Source organism: Bombina bombina, chromosome 5 (assembly GCF_027579735.1).
Source record: "Bombina bombina isolate aBomBom1 chromosome 5, aBomBom1.pri, whole genome shotgun sequence".
Taxonomy (NCBI): domain Eukaryota; kingdom Metazoa; phylum Chordata; class Amphibia; order Anura; family Bombinatoridae; genus Bombina; species Bombina bombina.
The window spans coordinates 193,173,166-193,196,766 of NC_069503.1; the positions used below are offsets into that span (position 1 = coordinate 193,173,166).

The window sequence follows — 23,601 nt, forward strand, 5'->3', positions numbered from 1 at the left end:
AGCAACATTTTATAATTTAATTTTTTATTAAAAGGACATGGAACCCCAATTTTCTTTTTCATGAATTAAATAGAGGATACAATGTTAAACAACTTTCAAATTTACTTATTTTATATAATTTGCTTCATTCTCTTGGTATTCTTTGTTGAAGAAGCAGCAATGCACTACTGGGAACTATCTGAACACATTGGTCAGCCAATTACAAGAGGCATAGATGTGCAGCAACCAATCAGCAGCTCCGGGGTTTACATAGGAATCCTTTTCAACAAGGAATATAAAGGGAACAAAACCAATTAGATAATAGAAGTCACTTGAAAAATTGTTTAAAATCACTTGCTCTATCTGAATCATGAAATAAAAATCGGGTTTCATGCCCCTTCAAGTGTATTTATTTCCTGCCCTTGGTGATAAAGAGGTTACATTGAAAGTGTCAAAATGCCTCTAGGTAAATAACAATAATTTAATCCTTGTAGTATTTGACCTATATTTGCTATAAATTACTTGGAAACCTAAACATTTGAGGTATTGTTAAACTCAGAACAACATTATGAACCTATTTTAAGGTATTTTTCTTTAGGTACAATAGTTCTGTACAAATGGTTATAAAGAAAACTGCAAACTATATGCTTTTTATCATTCCCCTACAACACTAGTTATGGTACTCCCTGCATACTCCTGTAGCATGTGTAACTCCTCACTGTCTAGGTCTGTGGTCATCAATTGTGGCCCTACAGAGGTTTGGGAAATACATTCCCCATGATGTTCAGCCAGAATATTGTACCTAAAGAAAAATACCTCAAAATAGATTCATAATGTTGTTCTGATTTTAGGGTCTAATGTATTTCCAAAACCTCTGGATTTTTAGATCAGTATCTGGGCCTATTCTTCTTTATAGTAGTGTTTATTACGTGCCGTTATATGAAAATTAGTGTATAATGTCTCTTTAATATCTGTCTATACTACCTGACCTAAAATTTATATCCATATTGACATTATACAACAGTAAAATGTAGGACTATGCACCTATGTTATGCCCATGGGTGTGCAAATGGGGGCGAGAGTGCACAGAGGCCACCATTTTCAAATATATATATCCAAGCATAAACACTTACTTCAGTTCCTTCAGCTCATCTGTACATTAGGCAGTTTTCTCTTGCTGCCGTTGCCAACGACATTATCTTGTTCTCCCCTGGAATATTTTTGCCAGCATCCAACCATGGTTTTACACCCTCCGTATCAGCATTGATTATTCTTCTTTGTCCTCTCAGACTGTGTTTTTTGTTGTTTGTATGAGTATGGAAAATAAGACATGTTTGTCTCCTGTTATTTTCACGATGGGTAATTATGCTGCTAATTTACTGTCTCTTGACATTTGCTACTTTTTTACAGCCCAAAAACTGGGCATTGTTGAAGCGCCTCCTATGCCACTAACAAGTGAGGAGTGGAACAAAGTAAAACAAAGATCTGTTGTCCAAGGAGACTCCTCCCAACCATGCGCCATATGCAGAGAAGAGTTTGCACTGCACCCACAGGTACGTTTACTTATTATCAACACATGGGGTATAATATGCACCCTTTATGGTCAAATGGGCAATTAAATCTTTATACCTGAAGGAGCATAAACCCAAAATTCGTCTTTCATGACTCGGATAGATAATATAATTTTAAACAATTTTCCAATTTACTTCTCTTATTTGATTTGCTTCATTCTCTTGGTATGCTTTGTTAATGAAGCAGCAATGCACTACTGGGAGCTATCTGAACACATCTGCTGAGGCAATGACAAGAGGCATATATGTGCAGCCACTAATCAGCAGCTATCTCCCACTAGTGCATTGCTGCAACTGAGCCCGCCTATGTTTGATTTTCAACAAAAGACACAAACAAGCAAATGAGATAACAGAGGAAAATGGGAAAGTTGTTAAAAATTACCTGCTCCATCTGAATCATGAAAATTGCCTTATTATTTTGCCTATTTTCCCTCTAATTTACAGTTTCAAATTGTTCTTTTTTTTTCCACCCTCAGAAATACATATTGTGCATTTAGAGATGATGTATGTTCCTTGTCCCTGCACCATACTGCACAGTGGTTGCTTTGTTTAGTGCAGGAGCTCATTTACATATTGCCCTAATTGGCTACATGAGCTGAATACCCAAGGCTTTTCAAGTGGTGTATCCCTGGACTGCTAAAAAAATAAGAGCTTGGAAACATTAGCAAATTGATCTTATCCTGCATACAGTTAGCCACTGTGTTTTTCTGTCACTTATCCAATATATCATTATTTGCTTCATAAATTTTATATATATATGAATTAAATATTCTAATGAAATACTTTGTTCTTTACATAGTTGAATATGCTGACAACAAAATCACAGAAAAATTAAAAAATGGAAATCAAATGTTTCAACCCATGGAGTTCTGGATTTGGAGTCACACTCAAATTTAAAGTGGAAAAACACACTGCAGGCTGATCCAACTTTGATGTAATGTCCTTGAAACAAGTCAAAATGAGGCTCAGTAGTGTGTGTGGCCTCCACGTGCCTGTATGACCTCCCTACAACGCATGCTCCTGATGTGGCGGATGGTCTCCTGAGGGATCTCCTCCCAGATCTGGACTAAAGCATCTGCCAACTCCTGGACAGTCTGTGGTGCAACGTGACGTTGGTGGATGGAGCGAGACATGATGTCCCATATATTGTCTTGCATTAGGAGAACCCAGGGCCAACCGCACCAGCATATGGTCTCAGAAGGGGTCTGAGAATCTCATCTCGGTACCTAATGGCAGTCAGGCTACCTCTGGCGAGCACATGGAGGGCTGCGCGGCCCCCCAAAGAAATGCCGCCCCACACCATTACTGACCCACTGCCAAACCAGTCATGCTGGAGGATGTTGCAGGCAGCAGAACGTTCTCCACGGCATCTCCAGACTCTGTCACGTCTGTCACATGTGCTCAGTGTGAACCTGCTTTCATCTGTGAAGAGCACAGGGCGAATTTGCCAATCTTGGTGTTCTTTGGCAAATGCCAAACGTCCTGCACGATGTTGGGCTGTAAGCACAACCCCCACCTGTGGACGTTGGCCCTCATACCACCCTCATGGAGTCTGTTTCTGACCGTTTGAGCAGACACATGCACATTTGTGGCCTGCTGGAGGTCATTTTGCAGGGCTCTGGCAGTGCTCCTCCTGTTCCTCCTTGCACAAAGGCAGAGGTAGCGGTCCTGCTGCTGGGTTGTTGCCCTCCTACGGCCTCCTCCACGTCTCCTGATGTACTGGCCTGTCTCCTGGTAGCGCCCCCATGCTCTGGACACTACGCTGACAGACACAGCAATCCTTCTTGCCACAACTCGCATTGATGTGCCATCCTGGATGAGCTGCACTACCTGAGCCACTTGTGTGGGTTGTAGACTCCGTCTCATGCTACCACTAGAGTGAAAGCACCGCCTTCATTCAAAAGTGACCAAAACATCAGCCAGAAAGCATAGGAACTGAGAAGTGGTCTGTGGTCACCACCTGCAGAACCACTCCTTTATTGGGGGTGTCTTGCGAATTGCCTATAATTTCCACCTGCTGTCTATCCCATTTGCATAACAGCATGTGAAATTGATTGTCACTCAGTGTTGCTTCCTAAGTGGACAGTTTGATTTCACAGAAGTGGGGTTGACTTAGAGTTACATTGTGTTGTTTAAGTGTTCCCTTTATATTTATGAGCAGAGTGAGTATATATATATGTATATATATATATATATATATATATATATATATGTATATATATATATACACATATATATATATATATATATATATATATATATATATATACACACACACACACACAAAAGGAAAGTGGAGTCCGTACCAATGGCTCAAAACGATAATGTCCACTTTATTCAGGATCCAGGTAAAAACATAATAACAGCTATAGTTTAAAGGGTAGATATGGCTATGATGGTGGGGCTGATAGGAGCGACTGTATTGGGCTCGGTCTGACGCTTTTCAGCTCCTATGGAGCCTTACTCATAGACAGTGGTATATACAGGGAGTGCAGAATTATTAGGCAAATGAGTATTTTGACCACATCATCCTCTTTATGCATGTTGTCTTACTCCAAGCTGTATAGGCTCGAAAGCCTACTACCAATTAAGCATATTAGGTGATGTGCATCTCTGTAATGAGAAGGGGTGTGGTCTAATGACATCAACACCCTATATCAGGTGTGCATAATTATTAGGCAACTTCCTTTCCTTTGGCAAAATGGGTCAAAATAAGGACTTGACAGGCTCAGAAAAGTCAAAAATAGTGAGATATCTTGCAGAGGGATGCAGCACTCTTAAAATTGCAAAGCTTCTGAAGCGTGATCATCGAACAATCAAGCGTTTCATTAAAAATAGTCAACAGGGTCGCAAGAAGCGTGTGGAAAAACCAAGGCGCAAAATAACTGCCCATGAACTGAGAAAAGTCAAGCGTGCAGCTGCCAAGATGCCACTTGCCACCAGTTTGGCCATATTTCAGAGCTGCAACATCACTGGAGTGCCCAAAAGCACAAGGTGTGCAATACTCAGAGACATGGCCAAGGTAAGAAAGGCTGAAAGACGACCACCACTGAACAAGACACACAAGCTGAAACGTCAAGACTGGGCCAAGAAATATCTCAAGACTGATTTTTCTAAGGTTTTATGGACTGATGAAATGAGAGTGAGTCTTGATGGGCCAGATGGATAGGCCCGTGGCTGGATTGGTAAAGGGCAGAGAGCTCCAGTCCGACTCAGACGCCAGCAAGGTGGAGGTGGAGCACTGGTTTGGGCTGGTATCATCAAAGATGAGCTTGTGGGGCCTTTTCGGGTTGAGGATGGAGTCAAGCTCAACTCCCAGTCCTACTGCCAGTTTCTGGAAGACATCTTCTTCAAGCAGTGGTACGGGAAGAAGTCTGCATCCTTCAAGAAAACATGATTTTCATGCAGGACAATGCTCCATCACACGCGTCCAAGTACTCCATAGCGTGGCTGGCAAGAAATGGTATAAAAGAAGAAAATCTAATGACATGGCCTCCTTGTTCACCTGATCTGAACCCCATTGAGAACCTGTGGTCCATCATCAAATTTGAGATTTACAAGGAGGGAAAACAGTACACCTCTCTGAACAGTGTATGGGAGGCTGTGGTTGCTGCTGCACGCAATGTTGATGGTGAACAGATCAAAACACTGACAGAATCCATGGATGGCAGGCTTTTGAGTGTCCTTGCAGAGAAAGGTGGCTATATTGGTCACTTATTTGTTTTTGTTTTGTTTTTGAATGTCAGAAATGTATATTTGTGAATGTTGAGATGTTATATTGGTTTCACTGGTAAAAATAAATAATTGAAATGGGTATATATTTGTTTTTTTGTTAAGTTGCCTAATAATTATGCACAGTAATAGTCACCTGCACACACAGATATCCCCCTAAAATAGCTATAAATAAAAACAAACTAAAAACTACTTCCAAAACTATTCAGCTTTGATATTAATGAGTTTTTTGGGTTCATTGAGAACATGGTTGTTGTTCAATAATAAAATTAATCCTCAAAAATACAACTTGCCTAATAATTCTGCACTCCCTGTATATATATATATATATATATATATATATATATATATATATATATATATATATATATATATATATATATATATATATATATATAATATAGAAATCTTCAAGTCAAAAAGCACCCTTACCAAACTGGTCAGGAAGGCACCAAGGCAAATAATGATAATAAACTGTCAAGAAAAAAGCACTCTCTGGTTTTGAAAAAAATAGTATATTTACTAGCGTGACGCTTCAAAGTACTCACCCCTTCCTCGGTCTGAGGAATGGGTGAGTACCTCGAAACGTCACGCTAATAAATATACTATTTGTTTTCAAAACCAGAGAGTGCTTTTTTCTTGACAGTTTATCTCCGAATCTGCTATTGGGAGCCCGCGGCAACGCGAGGTGCAGCTTGCACTTGTAATGATTATGATTTGTCTTGGAGAAGGCCTTTGAAAGGGTCAAAACGTCGACATACTCTGATGTAAAGCTGATGTTATAAATAAAGATTGAACTTTTTACCTTTCCTATAAAGTCCTGTGAGTGCCCTCCACCATACCAAGCTACCCTATATATATATATATATATATATATATATATATATATATATATATATATATATATACAGTATACATACTTTTTTTTTAGTTAACTTGGCTGCTAGTTAAATTGTTTGTATTTATGTAGTTTGATTTCTTTCTATATAAGATATCCTAACCTTAACATAGATGTTTTCTATTGTGATATACACGTTTGATCCTAATTTCATTTAACTAAATATGGATATTAATTTAATATCCATTGTTTCCCACAGATTTTATTTTCCATCTTGCTTTACTATAGACTGGAATAGTATATAGAGTAGTGCAGTGTTCATCATTCTGTTCTGTTATAATGTTTTAAGATTTACAAGAGGAACATGAAACCTAATAATAAAAATAATAATATGTACAGGGAGTGCAGAATTATTAGGCAATTTGTATTTTTGAGGATTAATTTTATTATTGAACAACAACCATGTTCTCAATGAACCCAAAAAACTCATTAATATCAAAGCTGAATATTTTTGGAAGTAGTTTTTAGTTTGTTTTTAGTTTTAGCTATTTTAGGGGGATATCTGTGTGTGCAGGTGACTATTACTGTGCATAATTATTAGGCAACTTAACAAAAAACAAATATATACCCATTTCAATTATTTATTTTTACCAGTGAAACCAATATAACATCTCAACATTCACAAATATACATTTCTGACATTCAAAAACAAAAACAAATCAGTGACCAATATAGCCACCTTTCTTTGCAAGGACACTCAAAAGCCTGCCATCCATGGATTCTGTCAGTGTTTTGATCTGTTCACCATCAACATTGCGTGCAGCAGCAACCACAGCCTCCCAGACACTGTTCAGAGAGGTGTACTGTTTTCCCTCCTTGTAAATCTCATTTGATGATGGACCACAGGTTCTCAATGGGGTTCAGATCAGGTGAACAAGGAGGCCATGTCATTAGATTTTCTTCTTTTATACCCTTTCTTGCCAGCCACGCTGTGGAGTACTTGGACGCGTGTGATGGAGCATTGTCTTGCATGAAAATCATGTTTTTCTTGAAGGATGCAGACTTCTTCCTGTACCACTGCTTGAAGAAGGTGTCTTCCAGAAACTGGCAGTAGGACTGGGAGTTGAGCTTGACTCCATCCTCAACCCGAAAAGGCCCCACAAGCTCATCTTTGATGATACCAGCCCAAACCAGTACTCCATCTCCACCTTGCTGGCGTCTGAGTAGGACTGGAGCTCTCTGCCCTTTACCAATCCAGCCACGGGCGCATCCATCTGGCCCATCAAGACTCACTCTCATTTCATCAGTCCATAAAACCTTAGAAAAATCAGTCTTGAGATATTTCTTGGCCCAGTCTTGACGTTTCAGCTTGTGTTTCTTGTTCAGTGGTGGTCGTCTTTCAGCCTTTCTTACCTTGGCCATGTCTCTGAGTATTGCACACCTTGTGCTTTTGGGCACTCCAGTGATGTTGCAGCTCTGAAATATGGCCAAACTGGTGGCATCTTGGCAGCTGCACGCTTGACTTTTCTCAGTTCATGGGCAGTTATTTTGCGCCTTGGTTTTTCCACACGCTTCTTGCGACCCTGTTGACTATTTTGAATGAAACGCTTGATTGTTCGATGATCACGCTTCAGAAGCTTTGCAATTTTAAGAGTGCTGCATCCCTCTGCAAGATATCTCACTATTTTTGACTTTTCTGAGCCTGTCAAGTCCTTCTTTTGACCCATTTTGCCAAAGGAAAGGAAGTTGCCTAATAATTATGCACACCTGATATAGGGTGTTGATGTCATTAGACCACACCCCTTCTCATTACAGAGATGCACATCACCTAATATGCTTAATTGGTAGTAGGCTTTCGAGCCTATACAGCTTGGAGTAAGACAACATGCATAAAGAGGATGATGTGGTCAAAAAACTCATTTGCCTAATAATTCTGCACTCCCTGTATATAGTAATAATAAAAATATAAATTATTACAGAATTTAAAGGAGTACATTTAGGTTAACTGTTATAGCTGATTTTTTTTCTATTCCAACAAAAGTTCAGTTTTTATTGTGTAAAAAAAAAAGTACAGTTAAAGGGACATTGCGCTAAAAAATATTGAAATCAGGCAAATAAAATAGGAGCATTTAGATGTTGAATGACCTAAAGAATGTTAAGTACAAGCGGTCTACATTTAGATTGAAACTAATACAGCATAAATACATATGCAAGACAAATGTGACAGTGACTTCCTCAGTGTCCGGAAAGATTGCAGTTATATTCACTGTTATTAAACCATTCTAGTTTTTTGGGTTTTCTTTGCAAAAACATTTATATATTTTTTCAATACACTGACTAACATTGTACTACCATTTGTTGTTCTTCTGACTAATGGTCATTGGATGATAAGGAAAACTCCTGCAGCTCTGATGGTAGAGAGGGACACACCTGGATTGGTTATTCAGGTCAGGTTTACAGAAGGAAAAGAGCTCAACCAAGAACTAGGAACATCTTGTTTCCCCCATCGCCTGTAGGGAGACATGAGCTAGATCTTCGCCTTCTGTAAATATGTATATTACCTCTCTAGTAAAAGTGCTTGACAAATATGCTAAAAATCTAGGAGCCAGCCCAAAAATCTAGGAGCCAGATACTTTGGGTGCAGATAGTACTGTGCAAACATTTTAGGCAGGTGCGAAAAAAATGTTCTAAAGCAAGAATGCTTTCAAAAATAGTAATGCTAACACTTTATTTTTATCAGTTAACTAATGCCAAAGTGAGTAAACGGAAGAAAAATATTTGGTGTGACTACCCTTACTTTGCCTTGAAAACAACATGAATTCCTAGGTACACCTACACACAGTTTTTTAAGGAACTCAACAGGTAGGTTGTTCCAAACATCTAACCACAGTTGATCTGTGGATTTAGGCAGCCTCGGTTGCTTCTGTCTCTTCATGTAATCCCATACAAGCTCATTGATGTTGAGATCAGGGCTTTATGGCGGCCATAACATCACTTCTATGAATTCTTGTTCTTCTTTACACTGATGATAATTCTTAATGACTTTGGCTGTATTTTTGTGGTCCTTAGCATGCTGCAGAATAAATCTGGAGCCAATCCGATGCCTCCCCGATGGTATTGTATGATGGATAAGTATATGCCTGTACTTCACAGCATTAAAGAGACCATTCTGACCAAATCCCCAACTCCATTTGCAGAAATGCAGCCCTGAACTTGCAAGAAACCTCCACCATGCTTCACTGTTGCCTGCAGACACTTATTCTTGTACCACTCTCCAGCCCTTTGACGAACTAACTACCTTTTGCTACAGCCAAATATTTTAAATTTTGACTCCTCACTCCAGAGTTTCTGCTGCCATTTTCTGCACCCCAGTTCTTGTGTTTTCATGCATAGTTGAGTTGATTGGCCTTTTTTCCACGTTGGAGGTATGGCTTTGTTACCGCAAGTCTTCCATGAAGACCACTTCTGACCAGACTTCTCGGGACAGAAGATGGATGTACTAGGGTACCACTGGGTTCTGATGATTCTGAGCTGATCAATAGTACCTGTTTGGTATAATTGTTTAATCCTGCACCTGACTATATGCCTACAAAATCCCGGAGCTTGTGCAGGTTTACATAGAAGAATTAATGCTGTTTTAAAAGGAAAGGATGGTCATACCAGGGGCCCGATCTGATATGCAGCGTCGCCTGCAAAAGCCGGCGATGCCAAATATTGTGCTGGTTTGGTATTCTATATATGGCGTAACATAGAAGTTACGCTCGTATATTTCTGCCTTCGGCCGTAGTTTTTTGGCCCATAGACAGGTATACCAAACCCGCGCAGTTTGGTATCCAATATACAGCGTAAGGACTTACGTGGCGAAAATGGAGAAATCTTACTCCATTTTCACCTCGCCACAAATTGCAGGCGTAGTAAGCCTTACGCTGAGTATTGGAGCCCCGTAACTCCCTAAACTGCCTGCAAAATAAAACCTAACACCTAACGCATGCGCAATGTCTATCTACCTGTCAACCGCAATCCCTAATAAAGTGTTTAACCCCGCCACCTACATTAAATGTCTAACCCCCTAATGGGATCCCCCTACACTGCCGCCACCTACATTAAAATTATTACCCCCTAATGTAATCCCCCTACACCGCCGCAATCTATATTAAAATTATTACCCCCTAATGTGAGCCCCCTACCCTGCCGCCACCTATATTAAAACATTTACCCCCTAATCTAATCCCCCTACCCCGCCGCCACCTATTTTAAAATGATTAACCCCTAATCTAATCCCCATACACCGCCGCCACCTATAATTAATGTATTACCCCCTAAAATACTAAAATGTCCCTACCCTAAACTAAATTACAAATAGCCCTGAAAAGGGCCTTTTGCGTGGCATTGCCCCAAAGTAACCAGCTCTATTACCAGCCCTTAAAAGGGCCTTTTGCGGGGCATTGCCCCAAAGTAACCAGCTCTATTACCTGTAATATGACCCCCCTACACCGCCGCCACCTATATTAAATATATTAACCCCTAATCTTGTAATCTGACCCCCCTACACCGCCGCCATCTTTATTAACTATATTAACCCTAATTATATTAGGGTTTATATAGTTAATATAGTTATTATATTATATATATATATTAACTATATTAACCCTATCTAACCCTAACACCCCTAACTTAATTATTGTTGCAATAAATCTAAATAATATTAATCTTATTAACTAAAATATTCCTATTTAAAACTAAATACTTACCTATAAAATAAACCTTAAGATAGCTACAATATAATTAATAATTACATTGTAGCTATTTTAGGGTTTATATTTATTTTACAGGTAACTTGGTATTTATTTTAACTACGTACAATAGCTATTAAATAGTTAATAACTATTTAATAGCTACCTAGTTAAAATAATGACCAATTTACCTGTAAAATAAATCCTAACCTAAGTTACAAATACACCTACACTATCAATAAATAAATTAAATAAACTACAATTATCTAAACTAAGATATAATTAAATACACTAAACTAAATTACAAAAAATAAAAAAGATTACAAGAATTTTAAGCTAATTACACCTAATCTAAGCCCCCTAATAAAATAACAAAGCCCCCCAAAATAAAAAAATGTCCCTACCCTAAACTAAATTACAAAAAGTAATTAGCTCTATTACCAGCCCTTAAAATGGCCTTTTGTGGGGTATTGCCCCAAAGTAATCAGCTCTTTTACATGTGAAAAAAAGAACAACCCCCCATTACAACCCACCACCCACACACCCCTACTCTAAAATCCACCCTATCCCCCCTTAAAAAAAAACTAAGTCTAACCCCCAAGTGCTCCTTACCTGTCCTGAAGACCAGCGGAGAAGGTCCTGTTCCAGGCGGAGAAGTCTTCTTCCAGGCGGCGACCTCTTCTTCTTCCAGGAACCAGCCGGCGCGGAGCGGAGGAGTTGAAGACCGATGACCGCGGAGCTGAAGACCGTCCTCCCTGGAACTGAAGACCGGCGATGCAGGAACTGAAGACCGGAGCCATGGAGCATGGAGGATCCTCTTCATACGATCGCTGCCGTACACTGAATCAGAATTCAAGGTACGCAATTAAAAATGGCGTCCCTTGAATTCCTATTGGCTGATTTGAGCCTTCAAATTCAAATCAGCCAATCGGATGAAAGCTACTTTAATTCTATTGGCTGATTTGAATAGCCAATAGAATAAGAACTCCTGTAATTCCATTGGCTGATTCGAATAGCCAATAGAATTACAGTAGCTCTTATTCTATTGGCTAATAGGAATTCAAGGGACGCTATTTTTAATCTCGTACCTTGAATTCCGATTCAGTGTACGGCGGTGATCGTAGGAAGAGGATCCTCCACGCTCCATGGCTCCGGTCTTCAGTTCCAGCGTCACCGATCTTCAGTTCCTGCATCGCCGGTCTTCAGTTCCAGGGAGGACGGTCTTCTGCTCCGCGGTCATCGGTCTTCAACTCCTCCGCTCCGCGCCGGCTGGTTCCAGGAAAAGGAGAGGTCGCCGCCTGGAAGAAGACTTCTCTGCCTGGAACAGGACCTTCTCTGCCGGTCTTCAGGACAGGTAAGGAGCACTTGGGGGTTAGACTTAGGTTTTTTTAAGGGGGGATAGGGGGGGTTTTAATGGTAGGTTGTAGTGGGTTGAGTAGTGGTGGGTTGTAATGGGGGGGGGTCTTTTTTTCACAGGTAAAAGAGCTGATTACTTTGGGGCAATGCCCCACAAAAGGCCCTTTTAAGGGCTGGTAATAGAGCTGATTACTTTTTGTAATTTAGTTTAGGGTAGGGACATTTTTTTATTTTGGGGGGCTTTGTTATTTTATTAGGGGGCTTAGATTAGGTGTAATTAGCTTAAAATTCTTGTAATTTGTTTTATTTTTTGTAATTTAGTGGGGGTTTTTTGTAATTTAGTTTAGTGTATTTAATTATATTTTAGTTTAGATAATTGTAGTTTATTTACTTAATTTATTGATAGTGTAGGTGTATTTGTAACTTTACAAGGTAAATTGGTAATTATTTTAACTAGACAGCTATTAAATAGTTATTAACTATTTAATAGCTATTGTACCTAGTTAAAATAAATACCAAGTTACCTGTAAAATAAATATAAACCCTAAAATAGATACAATGTAATTATTAATTATATTGTAGCTATCTTAAGGTTTATTTTATAGGTAAGTATTTAGTTTTAAATAGGAATATTTTAGTTAATAAGATTAATATTATTTAGATTTATTGCAATAATAATTAAGTTGGGGTGTTAGGGTTAGATAGGGTTAATATAGTTAATATATATAATATAATAACTATATTAACTATATTAACCCTAATATAATTAGGGTTAATATAGGTGTAGGGGGGTCAGATTACAAGATTAGGGGTTAATATATTTAATATAGGTGGCGGCGGTGTAGGGGGATTAGATTAGGGGTTAATATATTTAATATAGGTGGCGGCGGTGTAGGGGGGGTCAGATTACAGGTTAAAGAGCTGATTACTTTGTGATAATGCCCCGCAAAAGGCCCTTTTAAGGGCTGGTAATAGAGCTGGTTACTTTGGGGCAATGCCCCACAAAAGGCCCTTTTAAGGGCTGGTAATAGAGCTGGTTACTTTGGGGCAATGCCACGCAAAAGGCCCTTTTCAGGGCAATTTGTAATTTAGTTTAGGGTAGGGACATTTTAGTATTTTAGGGGGTAATACATTTATTATAGGTGGCGGCGGTGTAGGGGGATTAGATTAGGGGTTAATCATTTTAAAATAGGTGGCGGTGGGGTAGGGGGATTAGATTAGGGGGTAATCATTTTAAAATAGGTGGCGGCAGGGTAGGGGGATTAGATTAGGGGTTAATATATTTAATATAGGCAACGGCGGTGTAGGGGGGGGGGTCAGATTACAGGTAAAAGAGCTGATAACTTTGTGACAATGCCCCGCAAAAGGCCCTTTTAAGGTCTGGTAATAGAGCTGGTTACTTTGGGGCAATGCCTCGCAAAAGGCCCTTTTAAGGGCTGGTAATAGAGCTGGTTACTTTGGGGCAATGCCACGCAAAAGGCCCTTTTCAGGGCTATTTGTAATTTAGTTTAGGGTAGGGACATTTTAGTATTTTAGGGGGTAATACATTTATTATAAGTGGCGGCGGTGTAAGGGGATTAGATTAGGGGTTAATCATTTTAAAATAGGTGGCGGCGGGGTAGGGGGATTAGATTAGGGGGTAATCATTTTAATATAGGTGGCGGCAGGGTAGGGGGATTAGATTAGGGGGTAATGTAGTTAAAATAGGTGGCGGCGGGGTAGGGGGCTCACATTAGGGGGTAATAATTTTAATATAGATGGCGGCGGTGTAGGGGGATTACATTAGGGGTTAATTTTAATGTAGGTGGCGGCGGTGTAGGGGGCTCACATTAGGGGGTTAGACATTTCATATAGGTTGCGGCGGTGTAGGGGGATTAGATTAGGGGTAGTACATATAATGTAGGTGGCGGCGGGGTAGGGGGCTCACATTAGGGGTAATATAGTTAAAATAGGTGGTGGCGGTGTAGGGGGATCATATTAGGGGGTAATATAGTTAATGTAGCTGGCGGCGGGTTCCGGGAGCGGCGGTTTAGGGGTTAATACATTTATTGTTAGGAATGAGAGGGGGGATTGCGGATAGAGGAGTATACGTGTCTGGCTAGGTTTGGGAGGCGTGTTAGACAGTTACGGGTGATTTTATAATTTAGTCAGTTTTTGCAGGGGGCGGCAGTTTCTAAAGTGCCGTAAGTCACTGGCGACTCCAGAAATGTGTACTTATGCAGATTTCTGGACATCGCTAGTTTGTCAGACTTATGGCACTTTAGCATCTGACGGCGCCGTATATGTGATAGCTCGAGTTGCGAGCTGAAACTATGGGCGGCGCAGGTTTCCATGCTTGCGCCGAAACCTGCGCCGTATATTGGATCGCGCCCCAGATATTTGATTTAGATTTTTCTTCTGATCACTCACTTTTAATTTTGTTAATTGATAAAAAAAATAAACTATTAATATTTCTATTTTTGAAAGCATTTATTCACACCTACCTAAAACGTTTGCACAGTAGATTGCATTTTGTACTTTACACACATTTTTATTTATTTAAAACAATTATGAATGTGATTAAACTTATACAAAGCATTGCAGCCATTTCCATGGTGTTCCAAATACTACGGGCTGCTTTTATAAGGCTGCAATGGCAGCTTTTGAACATCTTCAACTGCAGACTCTCATGAGCGAGCTTGCAGCTGAATGTTAAGAAGCTGCGTTCATCCCACTTTTCCACCTATTATGTGTCATGTCTCACACCCCCTCGACTTTTCCAACTGGGGAGCAGTTGCAGCTGTAGTGTGGAATGAGGAATGTGGCAGGGTATTTCTGCTGCTAGATGCAATGCCGGGCTGAAAGGGGCGAAGGTGTACGCCCTTGTCAGTCAGGACTTTGTTAAAGATAGATAATCCCTTAATTACCTATTCCCCAATTTTGCAGAACCAACACTGTTATATTAATGTAATTTTTACCTCTGTGATTACCTTGTATCTAAGCCTCTGCAGACTGCCCCCTTATTACAGCTCTTTTGACAGACTTGCAATTTAGTTAATCAGTGCTGACTCCTAGGTAACTTCACGAGTGTGAGCTCAATGTTATCTATGGGACACACATGAACTAATGCCCTTTAGTGGTGAAAAACTGTTAATGCATTCACATAAGAGGCGGCCTTCAAGTTCTAAGAAATTAGCATATGAACCTACCTAGGTTTAGCTTTTAACTAAGAATACCATGAGAACAAAGCAAAATTGGTGATAAAAGCTTATGGGAAAGTTGTTTAAAATTACACGCTCTATCTGAATCATGAAAGTTTATTTTGGACTTGACTGTCCCTTTAAATCTGGCCCTATGTCTGAGCCTGCCACTGAGCATGGTGACTGTAATATACCATTCAATTTATCATAGGAGGATTTAAGTTTTGGTGAATCATGTCTTACAAAGGTTTTAAGAACCTCTCGCCATTTTGCCTTGTACAAAGTAGAGGGGCATGAAACCCAAAATTCTTCTTTCATGATCCAGACAGATTGTTATTTTTAAACAACTTTCTAATTTACTTCTATTATCTAATTTGCTTTGTTTTCTTGGTATCCTTTGTTGAGAAGAATACCTAGGTAGGCTCAGGATTAGCAATGCATTACTGGGTGCTAGTTGCTGATTGGTGGCTGAACATATATGCCTCTTTTCATTGGCTCACTTTATGTGCTCAGCTAGCTCCCAGTAGTGCATTGCAACTCCTTCAACAAATAAGACCAAGATAATTAAGCAAATTTGATAATAGAAGTAAAATGGAAACGTTATTTAAAAACTGAATTATAAAAAAAAAATGGGTTTTCTGTCCCTTTAACCCCTTAAGGACACAGCTTCAGTTTGCTCAATGTTTCCATGAAGGAATAATTCCATTATTGGTCATTAAGGGGTTAATTATCAAAACCTTTTACAAAAAATTGGAACAATATTTACCATGTTCATCACGAAAGACTGGAAGTAAACCTATGAACCTGACCGGAACAGAGAGTCAGGCTTTACCCATTCTTACTAAGAACAAGCACAATGAGTTTATAAGAATCGATCAGAAATAGATTTTATTATTCAAAAGAAGCATTGAGACACCTAAACGATCCTATGATTACAATAATTACTGTTTTTTGTTTTCTTTCTATGTCACCCTATTCATATAAATGATAATTCTGACTGTTAAATGGAAACTGTTTTTTTTTATAATGTGCATCTTTCCATTTACTTCAAATGGACTGAGCCTGCAGGGAGAGTATACCGGCTTATCTAATTTCTCTATAGACAAAGGCAAGTATTTTAATACAGGTATTGATGTTTTCATTATTGCTGGTGCTTTTCATGAGCAAAACCAGCTTATTCAATTGCAAGAATAAACCTAAATGCGCAATTCCAGAAAATAACACTGTTCATTTGGTCAAATAAGTCATGGTGAACAAAACAGATTACAGTGCAGTGTCCCTTTAAATGTAAAACTGTACAGATATATTAGAGTACACTGACTTGCTGTCTCAAGAACAGGGACTCAATGATGTCATAGAATATTACTTCAAATATCCCCTCACGTAGCACATTTATTTTATATATACACTAGAGATGCTAAATATTAACACTTTTTTGTTGACTTTCAGGTGCTTCTTTCATGCTCTCATGTATTCCACAGGGTAAGTTAAAGGGGTGTCTGGCTTTATTTCTTTCACGATTCAGATAGAAGTAAATTGGAAAGTTGTTTAAAATGTTTATGCTCTATTATCAAATTTGCTTCATTCTCTTGGTACCTTTTGTTAAAGGAGCAGCACTGGGAACTAGATGAACTGGCTGAGCCAATGATAAGAGGCATATATGTGCAACCACCAATCAGCAGGTAGCTTCCAGTAGTGTGTTGCTGCTCCTGAGCATACATAGGTATGCTTTTCAACAAAAGATACCAAGAGACCAAAGCAAATTAGAAGTACATTGGAAAGATGTTTAAAATTCTGTGATTTAAGTGAAATATGAAAGTTTAATTTTAACATTACTGTCCCTTTAAGTTAACGCTGTGTATTTTAATTTTGAAACTAACATAAAAACACCGCACAGCTGTATTGGTGCATAATGAAACTCCCCACAATTATAAAGTAAAAATTGTATTTTATTTCACAACATAAGCATTCTTTTTTTTTCTAATAATGCAATATATTTTTTATAATTTACTTCTATTATCAGATTTTGATCATTCTCTTGCTATCCTTTATTTAAAAGCAGAGCTGTAAGCTCAGGAGCGTGTACATGTTTGGAGCACTATATGACAGCAGTTTTGCAAGAATGTTATCCATTTGCAAGAGCACTAAATGGCAGCTTTTCCTAGGTATCTCTTCAACAGAGAATACCATGAGAACAAAGCAAATTTGAATGCTTCTAGTGGAAATTAGTACTGTAATGTATTTCAGCGGCATACGCACATATGCTGTGAGGGCCATGCACCAGCATTCATGTCATGCCTGCTCAGAGAGACAGCAGTGGGTTGTATGACACCAATTGTCTTCACAGACGCAATATGCAGCACCACCAGCATCATGAGCAGGCATGATGTTTTAATACTTGTGCACGGGCCCTATCGGCATATGCCAGCGCACGTGTAAGGTCCCCAGGAGCTGAGGGTCCCTTTGAATAAGAAAAGTCACATTTTTGTGTATATTGCAGCGCACCCTATAGGTACCTGTGTCATAGCACTTAAATCTAAACTTGACTTCTATGATCACAATTTAACCAAAACCACCACAGCAACTGACCCAACTCTTCCCAAAATGTAAACCCAGCTGCAATTAACCCTAAACTCAACCCTGTAGCATTGCACCAGGCACCCAACAGCCTCATAATAATTACACAAAACTATACAATAATATAATATAATGAATTTTATACCTAGTTGTATCACAATGCCACTTAAGTTATGTTATGTAGTAGAAGTTACCCTGTGCCAATAGTTTAGCCTTTGAAATGAAATAGAACAGATACAGGGACTTCAGGTTACCAGTGACACAGAAGTCTGATCTATCCCTGCAGATTCATTTTACAAGGTACCTAACAACTGTATACTTTGCACTTTTAATGCAGTTATCTATCAACATTGTTAATAGTGTTATAAAATCCAAATGCACATTCCTTAAAAATGCAATGGGGCCTAGTTATCAAGCCGTCAACCTCAAATACGCTGGAATTCCGCAGCGTATTTGTGGCGAGGCTGATTCGCCTTAGTTATCAAAGGCTCGAGACCGGCAAAAGTAGAATTTTGTGACGTAAGCATCGATCCGCCGGACTCAGTCCGACACAGATCAATTCTTACGTCACTCCAGATGTTCCGCACACAAGTGCGGCACATTCTCACTACTTTTGCTAGCTATCAAAAAACTAGCAGGTACGCTCGGCACTTTTACGGCCCAGCGTACCTGGTTTTCAATCCGCCACCCCTGGAGGCGGCGGATCCCATAGGAATCAATGGGAGTCTGACCATAGCGAAAGTACAAGTTCGCTGCTGACAGACATCCCATTGATTCCTATGGGAGCTGTCTACACCTAACATGTACCCCGAGTCTAAACACCGCTAATCTGACCCCCCCTACACCGCCGCAACTAAATAAAGTTATTACCCCCTAAACCGCCGCTCCCGGAGCCCACCGCAAGCTACTCTATACATATTAACTCCTAAACCGCCGCTCCCGGAGCCCACCGCAAGCTACTCTATACATATTAACCCCTAAACCGCCGCTCCCGGAGCCCACCGCAACTATAATAAATGTATTAACCCCTAAACCGCCGCTCCCTGAACCCGCCGCAACCTATATTAAATGTATTAACCCCTATCCTGCCCCCCCCTACACCGTCGCCACCTATAATATATTTATTAACCCCTAATCTGCCCCCCCTACACCGTCGCCACCTATAATAAATTTATTAACCCCTATCCTGCCCCCCACTACGCCGCCGCCACCACTGTCATAAAATTATTAACCCCTAAACCTAAGTCTAACCCTAACCCTAACGCCCCCCTAACTTAAATATTAATTAAATAAATCTAAATAAATTAACTCTTATTAAGTAAATGAATCCTATTTAAAACTAAATACTTACCTTTAAAATAAACCCTAATATAGCTACAATATAAATAATAATTATATTCTAGCTATCTTAGGATTTATTTTTATTTTACAGGTACCTTTCAATTTATTTTAACCATGTACAATAACTATTAAATAGTTATTAACTATTTAATAGCTTACCTAGCTAAAATAAAGAGAAATGTACCTGTGAAATAAATCCTAACCTAAGTTACAATTACACCTAACACTACACTATACTTTAATAAATTATTCCTATTTAAAAATAAATACTTACCTGTAAAATAAACCCTAAGATAGCTACAATATAATTAATAATTATATTATAGCTATCTTAGGATTTATATTTATTTTACAGGTAACTTTGTATTTATTTTAGCTAGTTAGAATAGTTATTAAATAGTTATTAACTATTTAATAACTACATAGCTAAAAGAAATACAAAATTACCTGTAAAATAAATTCTAACTTAAGTTACAATTAAACCTAATACTACACTATCATTAAATTAATTAAATAAATTAACTACAAATAACTACAATTAAATACAATTACATAAACTAACTAAAGTACAAAAAATAAAAAAAGCTAAGTTACAAAAAATAAAAAAATAAGTTACAAACGTTACAAATATTACAACAATTTTAAGCTACTTACACCTAATCTAAGCCCCCTAATAAAATAACAAACCCCCCCAAAATAAAAAAATGCCCTACCCTATTCTAAATTAAATACATTTCAAAGCTCTTTTACCTTACCAGCCCTTAAAAGGGCCATTTGTGGGGGCATGCCCCAAAGAAAACAGCTCTTTTGCCTGTAAAAGAAAAATACAACCCCCCCCAACATTAAAACCCACCACCCACATACCCCTAATCTAACCCAAACCCCCCTTACAAAAACCTAACACTAATCCCCTGAAGATCATCCTACCTTGAGTCGTCTTCACTCAGCCGAGCCACTGATGGAACTGAAGAGGACATCCGGAGCGGAAGAAGTTAATCCTCCAAGCGGCGCTGAAGAAATCTTCCATCCGATGAAGTCATCATCCAGGCGGCGCTGAAGAAAAGTCTTCGATCCGGCCGATGTCATCTTCAAAGAGGCGCTGAAGAGGTCTTCTATCCGGGCGAAGTCATCTTCCAAGCCGGGTCTTCAATCTTCCTTCCGCCGACGCGGAACCACCTTCTTCACCGATGGACTACGACGAATGACGGCTCCTTTAAGGGACGTCATCCAAGATGGCGTCCCCTCAATTCCGATTGGCTGATAGGATTCTATCAGCCAATCGGAATTAAGGTAGGAAAAATCTGATTGGCTGATGGAATCAGCCAATCAGATTGAGTTCGCATTCAATTGGCTGTTCCGATCAGCCAATAGAATGCGAGATCAATCTGATTGGCTGATTGGATCAGCCAATCGGATTGAACTTGAATCTGATTGGCTGATTCCATCAGCCAATCAGATTTTCCTACCTTAATTCCGTTTGGCTGATAGAATCCTATCAGCCAATCGGAATTGAGGGGACGCCATCTTGGATGACGTCCCTTAAAGGAGCCGTCATTCGCCGTAGTCCGTCGGTGAAGAAGGTGGTTCCGCGTCGGCGGAAGGAAGATTGAAGACCCGGCTTGGAAGATGACTTCGCCCGGATAGAAGACCTCTTCAGCGCCTCTTTGAAGATGACATCGGCCGGATCGAAGACTTTTCTTCAGCGCCGCCTGGATGATGACTTCATCGGATGGAAGATTTCTTCAGCGCCGCTTGGAGGATTAACTTCTTCCGCTCCGGATGTCCTCTTCAGTTCCATCGGTGGCTCGGCTGAGTGAAGACGACTCAAGGTAGGATGATCTTCAGGGGATTAGTGTTAGGTTTTTGTAAGAGGGGTTTGGGTTAGATTAGGGGTATGTGGGTGGTGGGTTTTAATGTTGGGGGGGGTTGTATTTTTCTTTTACAGGCAAAAGAGCTGTTTTCTTTGGGGCATGCCCCCACAAATGGCCCTTTTAAGGGCTGGTAAGGTAAAAGAGCTTTGAAATTTATTTAATTTAGAATAGGGTAGGGCATTTTTTTATTTTGGGGGGGTTTGTTATTTTATTAGGGGGCTTAGATTAGGTGTAAGTAGCTTAAAATTGTTGTAATATTTGTAACATGTTTGTAACTTATTTTTTTATTTTTTGTAACTTAGCTTTTTTTATTTTTTGTACTTTAGTTAGTTTATGTAATTGTATTTAATTGTAGTTATTTGTAATTAATTTATTTAATTAATTTAATTATAGTGTAGTATTAGGTTTAATTGTAACTTAAGTTAGGATTTATTTTACAGGTAATTTTGTATTTCTTTTAGCTAGGTAGTTATTAAATAGTTAATAACTATTTAATAACTATTCTAACTAGCTAAAAGAAATACAAAGTTACCTGTAAAATAAATATAAATCCTAAGATAGCTACAATGTAATTAATAATTATATTGTAGCTATATTAGGGTTTATTTTACAGGTAAGTATTTATTTTTAAATAGGAATAATTTATTAAAGTATAGTGTAGTGTTAGGTGTAATTGTAACTTAGGTTAGGATTTATTTCACAGGTACATTTCTCTTTATTTTAGCTAGGTAAGCTATTAAATAGTTAATAACTATTTAATAGTTATTGTACATGGTTAAAATAAATTGAAAGGTACCTGTAAAATAAAAATAAATCCTAAGATAGCTAGAATATAATTATTATTTATATTGTAGCTATATTAGGGTTTATTTTAAAGGTAAGTATTTAGTTTTAAATAGGATTCATTTAGTTAATAAGGGTTAATTTATTTAGATTTATTTAATTAATATTTAAGTTAGGGGGGCGTTAGGGTTAGACTTAGGTTTAGGGGTTAATAATTTTATGACAGTGGCGGCGGCGTAGTGGGGGGCAGGATAGGGGTTAATAAATTTATTATAGGTGGCGACGGTGTATGGGGGGCAGGATAGGGGTTAATAGGTTTAATATAGGTTGCGGCGGGTTCGTGGAGCGGCAGTTTAGGGGTTAAACTATTTATTTAGTTGCGGCGAGGTGCGGGATCAGCAGGATAGGGGTTAATAATTTTATTATAGAGGGCGACGGTATAGGGGGGGCAGGATAGGGGTTACTAGGTATACTGTAGGTGGCAGCGGTGTCCGGGAGCGGCGGTTTAGGGGTTAATACATTTATAAGAGTTGCGGCAGGGTCTAGGAGCGGCGGTTTAGGGGTTAATACATTTATAAGAGTTACGGCAGGGTCTAGGAGCGGCGGTTTAGGGGTTAGTAACTTTATTGAGTTGCGGGAGGCTCCGGGGGCGCCGGTATAGGGATAGAACAGTGTAGTTTAGTGTGAGTGCTTAGTGACAGGCTAGCAATAAAGCTGGGAAAAAGCCGAAGGGCAGCGAGATCGGATGAGTGATAACTGTCACAGTCCGCTGCTCATCGCCCCGCGGCTTTTTGACAGCTTTATTTGATAACTTAGGCATATTTTTTCAGGTCCGCGGCGGCGAAGGTAGGCGAGCTTAGGCGGGCGTATTGGGCCGGCGAAGCCAGAAAAGTAGACGGCTTGATAACTACCCCCCAATGTGTTAAGACTACATACGTTATCATTTGTAAGAGTAATTCATCTGTTGCCTCTAAGCTCTTGTATTCACAAATCACATGGAACATTCAGGACTTTCATAAACAATTTAATTATTTTCTCAATGTAAAATTGTTAACCCTTAATGTGGCGCTTTACAAACAACCATGATAACTTGCAAAATGGGGTAATGCATCCATCTTTAAGTTACCTGTGCAGAAGCTGATCGTGCTTGGGCTAACTCTATCTGCAGCTTAGCCCTGTCATGAGCTATGTCTTCCAGCATCCTGCGGGCAGAGGCCGGCTCAGTTTCATAAAGCTCTTTAAGCCCTGAGACCTCCCGACTTCGCACCTCCTCCCAGTCGGTGACCTGCAGCTGGCTGTTGTCACTTTTAAAGGGATGAAGGTGAAGGAATAGCACTATAATGCAGCTATGAAAAAGATAGTGTGGCTCACACTAAAGAATATTGAGGTTTAGTGTGGCTATGCAATGCTTTATATAGCTGCATTATGCTTTAGCGCAGCGGCACTATCCTTTTCATAGCAGTATTATAGTGCGGCAGCACTATTCATCCGAGGTCTACCTTAAAGCACAAGGCAGTCGGATGTATTGGGCAACCCTGTGTTAGAGAATATTGTTGCATGGTTGCTTGCATATTACAGCTACAAGGCCCCTCAGGTATTGTTTTAAAGGTAATTTTACCTTTAGAACTTTATATCTCATTA

At 39.3% G+C, this 23,601-nt stretch overlaps 1 protein-coding gene across 1 annotated transcript in view; it reads left to right on the top strand.

The window, feature by feature from the left end:
- The window catches only part of RNF32 (ring finger protein 32), a 94,518-nt gene that overhangs the window by 11,782 nt on the left and 59,135 nt on the right, over positions 1-23,601 (top strand). The window contains exons 4-5 of the mRNA XM_053712954.1: positions 1,390-1,532; positions 16,838-16,870. Coding sequence (XP_053568929.1) covers positions 1,390-1,532; positions 16,838-16,870 — 176 coding nt within the window. The remainder of the gene's footprint in view (positions 1-1,389; positions 1,533-16,837; positions 16,871-23,601) is intronic.